At 40.4% G+C, this 8,275-nt stretch overlaps 1 protein-coding gene across 2 annotated transcripts in view; it reads right to left on the bottom strand.

The window, feature by feature from the left end:
• The window catches only part of Pus7l (pseudouridine synthase 7 like), a 23,360-nt gene that overhangs the window by 2,019 nt on the left and 13,066 nt on the right, over nucleotides 1-8,275 (bottom strand). For both annotated transcript variants that reach the window (XM_026782775.1, XM_005354300.3), the window contains exons 5-8: nucleotides 7,446-7,544; nucleotides 5,508-5,589; nucleotides 4,153-4,430; nucleotides 2,148-2,201 (exon numbers count right to left, since the gene is read on the bottom strand). In XM_026782775.1, coding sequence (XP_026638576.1) covers nucleotides 2,148-2,201; nucleotides 4,153-4,430; nucleotides 5,508-5,589; nucleotides 7,446-7,544 — 513 coding nt within the window. The remainder of the gene's footprint in view (nucleotides 1-2,147; nucleotides 2,202-4,152; nucleotides 4,431-5,507; nucleotides 5,590-7,445; nucleotides 7,545-8,275) is intronic.

The raw sequence follows: 8,275 nt of genomic DNA, 5'->3' as shown, positions 1-8,275 counted from the left end.
GTGATCTGCAGAGGTTTTCCCCTGTGATCTGTAGAGGTTTTCCCCTGTGATCTGTAGAGGTTTTCTCCTATGATCTGTACAGGTTTTCTCCTCTGATCTGTGAGGTTTTTCTCCTGTGATCTGCAGAGGTTTTCTCCTGTGATCTATGAGGTTTTCTCCTGTGATATGTACAGGTTTTCCCCTGTGATCTATGAGGTTTTTCTCCTGTGATCTACAGACATTTTCTCCTGTGATCTGCAGAGGTTTTCTCCTGTGATCTGTAGAGGTTTCCTCCTTTGCTGAAGCTAGACAGCATGTCTGTATACTAAAATGCATTTAGAAAAACAGGCAAAATCTTCAAATATAGATGAATCTCAAAGAAGCCAGACACAGAAGGCTGAGGCAGGGCTATGGGTTGGAATCCAGCCTGGGCCACAGCTAGGCTTCAGAACCTTGATTCACTTGTGACCCACATTATAAACTTGTATATGATCCTAAGTATAAAACTCCATAAAATTGGTATAAAAACCAAACACTTACTGATAATAAATCATAAAAGATTTATTTCAAGACAATTCTTCGAAACATATAAAATTCTGCCATTTATTAAAGACAATTTAATTATCATTAAGTTATTAAAGCAAACATGCATACCAGTGAGATGATATGCTCTTTCTTTTCATATAAATAAATCATTAACTCTTGCCTGGACATTTGAAACCATAAAATGAAAAGCATTTTCTATGGTTTTCAGAGTTGACAGATGTTTAGATTTTGTAATCTTTGGCACTAAGAGTACCATTTCATATAAGCACATGGCCCAAAAGGGCAGAGGAATATTTAGAGCCATTTCATAAAGTGTTGGAAATTCTGTCCTAATTCCAAATCAAAACTCATTTCACTATCTTTTTTATGACACTCAGTTCAGCAACCAAGACAGCAACTTTTAAAATCAAGTACTCTAACACAATACAGCCCAAGCATATATCAATATTCACATGCTGATAAATGACGGTAGGAAAACAATAAGTCTTTGCTTTCCAGAAGTAAACCATGGTTTTTTAAGAAAAGAAAACTTTGTGTGCACACCAAAACCTACAACTGATAATATGTAATGGTCTGGAATCTGAGCTGAGGTATTTCAGGCATCACCATCATTATCATCACCACCATCATCACCATCACCATCATCATCACCACCATCACCATCACCATCATTCATCACCATTATCATCATCACTAGCATCATCACTAGCACCATTATCCATCACCAAAATACTTTACCATCATTAGTCATCATCAATCACCATCATCATCACCATCATCAATCACCATCATTCACACCATCATTCATCACCATCATCATCATCAATCACTATCATTCACCACCAACACCATCATCAATCACCACCATTCATCATCATCATCATCATCATCATCAATCACCACCATTCATTACCATCATCAATCATTATCACCATCATTATCAATCACCATCATCACCATCATCATCATCTATCATAATCATCATCACCATCATCACCATCTACAATGCTAGACAGGATGGTACACACAGGGCAAAGTGGCTACAGAGAACCAAGTCTGCATTGAAGCCACATGATGCAAAACTAGTGAATGCATCTAGAAATGCCTTGGGTCCATTTTGCATTTGATTTTTAATTCATTTTCTATCCCTATACATTCAGAAACCTTGAATTGCTACAGAAATTTCGCAACCTCCACATTTAATCATGGGATCACAACCTACAGTCTAAGAAGACGGAATATAGAAAGATACACATTTATGTAACTTTTTCCAAACATAAAACCACAGAGATCACAGTGATAGAAATTAAATCAGTGGTTCCCATGAAATAGGATTAATGTGACCCTGGAAAGAGGATTAATGTGGAGGCCAAACATTGGGAAACACTGGAGGGAGACATGAACATTGGGAAATATATATAAAAGCAAGCATAAATTAAATTGTTAGGGTATAGATTATAGCATAATAGGTTTATTTAAGCATAAATATATTAAAGAAGCATAAATTACTAGGATATAAAATAGAGCACTTCAAACATTACCTAGCAAGGGAGGGTCAGATTTGTCTTTCATGGACAATGTTTACTTAAATTTAAGTGATGGTAACTTTTAACCAAACTTACCTGGTGTATTCTGTATGTGTTTGCAGATTCCTCTTCTTTGGTCACCAGATGAACCTAGTTTCATAAAATACAATGGAAATGAGTAGTTTCCCACTGTTCAGATTACCACAGTGTTTCCTAACTCTGATTTATACACTGAATATACATATGTTCAAACACAATCTTTTTATAATAACCTGTCTCCAGAGGAGCCCCCTACATAAAAGACAGGCCACTTCTTTCTGCTTTAACCACGCACTACTGAACCTGAAAAGCAGCGATAGTGGCTACCCGGAGGCGACACTTTCCTCAGTCACCAATGAATGATGCCAAACCAAATGTCTGCTTCTGTATAGCTAGCCCCTACCTCCAACCGCCCCTTTCCCCAGGAAATACAGCAATATTTTATTCAGCCATCTTTCTTGTAGGTATGTTTGAGAGGACTGTAGGAGGCATCTGAAAGCCGAAAGGAATAAAGAGGCATGTGATAAATTAAGTTTGAGAAAGTCTGCTGCCCAGCATCACAGATTACACAACTCCTGCCTGGAGAGATGCTCAGCTGTTAGGAGCACTACTCGTGCAGAGGACAGGATTGGCGATGCAGCTGTGCCTGAATAAATCATGAGTTTTCAGACATAGGGTCAATAAATGCCTGTTGTTTTTTTTTTAATTAGGTTGAGATGGCTATTACCTGAAACAAACTAGCCTTAATTCATACATCATGGAGGCTATCACTGATCTAGTAAAGACTTCTTTATACAGAGTGTAGTCTACCTTTCCTCTAGTTCCAAAGGGCTGGGCCTTCATGTTCCTCCAGAGGAGACCCACTTAGACTCCTGGGTCTTTTTAGGGGCACTACATGCACCTAAATATGTTCTGAATTTTTCCTTTCCCATCTGGGCTTCAGTTCTCACTCCTAAAAAAATACAAGTTCAAGGACCAGACCTCTGAAATCCTTTACTCCCCTAAAATCCAACAGTTTTTGCAATGAATAACATGAAACACTACTCAGGGTCTTGTCCCTGGTTTTAACCATCTTAAAATTGACTTAAGATAATGTTAGAAAAAAACTTCTTTGTTCCTTTATTTTACACTATTCTGGGAATTCTCACAAGACTTACAGAATTCAGCTTCACTAATTAGTTCAAAGCTATATAGATAAAAATGCCACATGGACAGGGAAGAAATGGAAAAAGGGAGCTTTATAAAAATAGTCATGATATAACTTCATTAATATAAATATCACAAAGTCACATGTATATAAAACCATGTGTATAGGAAAGAAACATAGCATCCTCTATACTCATAACATCATAGAACTTATTCTTTTTTTCTTTTAAGCTGTACAGCTCCTACACCTGTCTTTCCTTGGCACTATATACAAATAAAAGTCATTCAGGCAAAAGCAGGGAGCAGTCTGATGAACCATGCTGGGCAATAAAGAAGCAAAGGAAAGCACCTTGCTGTGTGTGCAGACACGCAGCTCTGCAAGGTGTGACCCTTGTCTTTAAGAGGGCAGCCAACATGTCTGGGGCATTACACGAACAGGTTTGTCTGTTTGTTTTTGAGATGTGCTCTTTAGAGAGAGCTTTTTCCACCTTTCATTGCCAACACTGACTCCTTCTTCACTTAGCAACATATGTTGACTCCCAGCTGTCAGAAAAGTAAAGCCTGAGATTATTGTGTGATATTTTGACCGTATTCTGACAATAAAGCTTTCTTGAGTCAGAGGGCAGAGCTAGCCACTTGCTGACCAAAATTAACCATAGAGGTTTTGGAGGACTGAAGACAGATAGGAGACAGGAAGTAGTAAGGCGGGGCTGAAGTAGGATCTCAGCCTTTTGGATAGGTCACTGGAGGCTGCTCTGCTGCTTCTTTGATCATGCAGATTCCTACCCCAGTATCTGAATCCCAATTTTTGATAAAGAATAATTAAATAAATGATTCAAGAGATATGCAAATGGAAATGTTTTGCAGTTACTGTTTCTGGTGTGGCAAGTCACCTCCTTGATGGATGGATACTCACTTTACTGCTTGGGACATGCTCGTCAACATCTTCATCCAAGCAGATCAGGTCCCCCTCCACCACTCTGGATCCATAGGCTGCAAGTCTGTAAGACGCTGCCTCATTCCAAATCTTGCTACTGTATGCGTGGATGTAGAATATGCGCATGGAATGGGGAAAAGAGAACCAGGCCTGGATGCAGCCTTCCTCCGTCACGCCGAAGCGATGCAATGACTCCAGAAGAGCCCGCTCTCGAACTCGGAACTCAGGCATCCGTGACAGCGTGCCTTTTGCGTCCTCTGAAATGGAGGACAAATCAGCTGGTAGGCACCTCCACTGCGGAGCTACCTGGGGGAGACTTTTACAAGCAGTCTAAATGAGAGGCCATCATTTTCTGGAGAAACTGAACACTACCGGTTAAATCCAATTATACTTTTAAAAACTTGCTTTTTTTTCTTTTTAAACTTTTATTTTCTTTAAAAAAAAATAAGAAAGATCAAGCGAGTCTGGCATTAGGAAGGGCTGGCCAGATCCCTTCCTCAGAACAGAGTTAATCTAATTCAGAAGACTGCCCAACAAAAAGAACTAATCACCAGGGGTTAAACGGTAAACTGGAAGGGCCTAGGAGCTTCTGAAGAACTGTTATAGACATACAATAGAAAGTCAGATGAATAAATTGTGACAATCTGTATCCTAGCTAATGGGTTTTTAAACATGTATTGCTGAGTCCCAAAGATGCTTATTCATGGGGGGCCTTGTAACTGCTATTTAATAAAAGTACTGGGTGCTTTTTGGGTGCATAATACTTCGGAATCACTGACAAGAGAATTGTTGTCTCAGATTCTACAAGAGGAAAAACATCACATGGACAGAGAAGCCATGGCTCACCTGCAGCCACACTCAGAATCAGAACTGCATTTCTTCAGTGTGTCTGTGAACAGTGCTATATACACACATCAAATCAAGTGACAAAGGGGAGCCAGGAATACGCGACAGCCCCTCAGAAACAATTCCTAAATGAACTCCAGTCAGCTGGAGGCTTTGCTGGTTGCTGCGCCTACTGCCATCAGTCCGGTGTGGAGGGAAACTCCTCCTACAGGACTTCAGTGAAGGAAGACTAGGTAAAGACTTCCCGCCTCTCCTTACCCCACAGTGCAGGTAGGACAGACAGAAGTCCAAGCAAGCCAGATAAAAGGAAGAACCTACATCAGGCAGCCAATCAAAGTACAAACCGTCCCCATTCTTCCTCCTCTCTAACAGTCCCCCAGCTCAGTGACGCCTGCCATTTCTCAGTGTGTGCACCTGAAGGACAGGCCCACGCAGGGTATTTGTATCTGTGTCTGTATTACCATAGATCAGCAAAGAAACTGACATACCAGTTTGAAGAAAATATGTCTTTGCTTTATTTACAGGATCATCCACGTCTTCTGGTGTAAGAAATAATTTTATGGCCTTCACCTTGAAAAATTAACCAAGTAAACAGGTTTTAAAAATTGACAAATTACTTTTTGAAAAAGGTGCAAATTCTTGGGCATCTGGAAAGGACGGAAAACGGTGCTGTTATTTTCTTCCTTGAGCTTTCAACATGTAATCAGTTTCATGTGTAGAGACGACCCTTCCACACAGACCAAAAGTAACTACAACACTGGAGAAGCCCTGACCTCGAGCATCTCATTTCTGTCCCTCCGTGTTCAGCCAAGATACAAACAGCCTAAACACTCAGACTTAGCCAACACACGACAAAAACAGCGGAGGAATCAACAATATCAAGCCATTAGTTTTACTTATATTCTCAAGTTCTTTGAAATTTTGGTTCTTAAAAAATAAGTTAGGGCTGGCATGGTGACTCGGCACATAAAGGTGCTTGCCACCAAGCCTGAGGACCAGAGTTCAGTCCCCAGGACTCACGCAGTGGAGAGAACTGACTTTGGCAAGTTGTCTCTGACCTCCATACTGGCAAAATATAATAAAAAGTGTCAATTTTAATATTTGTTTTAACATCTTCATAGTTTGCTTTAAGTCATACACATATATGATGTTTCTTTTTTAATTTAAAAAAATTATCTACTTCCTGTTATTTTATCTCTGGGATTTATTTCTGAGTATGTAGCTCATAGTATGAAAGAAAGCAACTTAGACTAATACATTCATCCCAATTTCCATTCCATCTTCTTCTATAGTATTTATCCAAACAAACATTCATAAAAAGTTAATACATCTGTGGTGGCTGATTTTCTGACAACTTGACACATGCCAAGGTGATCTGGGATGAGGGAGTCTCAGTTAAGAAAATGTCCCCATCAGATTGGCCTGTGAGCAAGCTTGTAGAGCATTTTCTTGATTAATGATTGATGTGGGAGGGCCCATCTCTTTGTGGACAAGTGGACGTTGATTATTTAAAAACACACATACACACACACACACACACACACACACACACACACACACACACTGAGCAAGCCATGGTGCAAACCTGTAATCAGTGTTCCCCATGGCCTCTGTTTCAGTTCCTGACTCAAGTTCCTGCACTGGCTTCTTCTGATGATGGACTGTCACCTGTACAACCAACCAGCCCTTTCATTCCGGGTTACTTTTGGTCATGGTGTATTATCACAACTCTAGCAAGCAAACTAAGACCACAGCTGAGCAATTATGGAGCCTCTGACACACGCTGTGTGGGATGTGATGGGTAGAGCACTATCCCAGAAAGGATGAACAATTTCAACAAGAGAATTACAACAAAGCATAACAAGATGAGGAATCCCAGATCACAAACCAGGGGACATTTACGTTGAGGTACAAAATGTAAAGATTAGGAAAGGAACGCTTTAAGCAAAAAGGTGTGGCATGCCAGCTACAGGAACTAGCCTCCGAGTTAGCTCTTATGAGGTCCTCTGTGGGTACCCATGCCTAGCACAGCCCTCTCCCACATGTACAAGGTCTGGTATGTATGAGCAGAACTCAGCAAGGCTTAAGGTCCATCCCTTTGCCTGGCTTGGGGAGCTATGAGTTGTTCTGCCAGAGGATCTTTTATTCAGTTACAGATTCAAGAAATCATTGGTCAAATCTACGTCATCTCAAATAAAAGTTAAACACAAGGTCAATGTATATAGCTTTCTTTCTTATCATGTGACTCCAAGAATACAGTAGCTGCCTAGCAGATCTCCAAGGATATAAAACATGATGCATGATGTGTGTGAGTGTATGTGCATGCACACACATGCGGTTACATGCCACGATTAAGTGTGATGTATGAAGAATATGTAAGAAGTACAAATGATTAGAATTAAGGTTATATTTATGAAAACTCATACCATTTCATTCTTCAGCAAAGCCAATCCAATTTGGTCTGTCTGAATTTTCCTTCCTTTCCCAAATCTCTGTGGTCCATAGTAATTCACAAAGCCTTTGTTCTATGAATATAACAGAAAATAATAAATTAGAACTTCATAAATATAGTATGTCAAAGTATAACCAAGACATTTCTCTTCATATTTAATTGAGAAATCCAGTAATCACCAATAATACAGAAAAGCCAAAAGGTCTGAGAAATGCTAACTGGTCACACATCAGAAGGAGAATGGGGCATATTCAAATCAGCCTGGAAATCCTCAGGAGCCCTGTGCCGAGGGCAAATGAAGCAGAGAAGAAGGGAGGGCGCCGAGACTCGAGACCTGCCTAGGCTGTGAGACTCTGTCTTGGAAAATCAAACCAACCAAAATTTACCACGTAAAACCAAAGAAGACCAAAGCTTTACAATAGCCTTATACTCACAACACTGAGGGATTCCTGCACACACGACCTGAAGAGCTAAGCCGAGAGAGGTGAGGTGCACATTAAACCTGCATCTCATCCCCTCTCACGCTCTTGTTTTGAGATTCTTCTGCTGTGGGGAGAGCAGAACGAGGGGAAGACTTCTGTTCCCATCCTGCAAGCTTCGTCCCTTGAAGTTAGTCACTCGTCCTTTCGTTCACCCCAGCTTCTCTGTTATTTCCCGAGGAGGGACAAAGTCACCTCTGGTCACTTCAAAACTGTCATTACAAATGGTGTGTGTGTGTGTGTGTGTGTGTGTGTGTGTGTGTGTGAGAGAGAGAGAGAGAGAGAGAGAGATGAAGAGATCCTGACAGGATGTGATTATTGTGTT

The sequence above is a fragment of the Microtus ochrogaster genome, chromosome 15 (genome assembly GCF_000317375.1).
Source record: "Microtus ochrogaster isolate Prairie Vole_2 chromosome 15, MicOch1.0, whole genome shotgun sequence".
Classification (NCBI taxonomy): domain Eukaryota; kingdom Metazoa; phylum Chordata; class Mammalia; order Rodentia; family Cricetidae; genus Microtus; species Microtus ochrogaster.
This window is presented reverse-complemented; position numbering and strand designations above follow the sequence as displayed.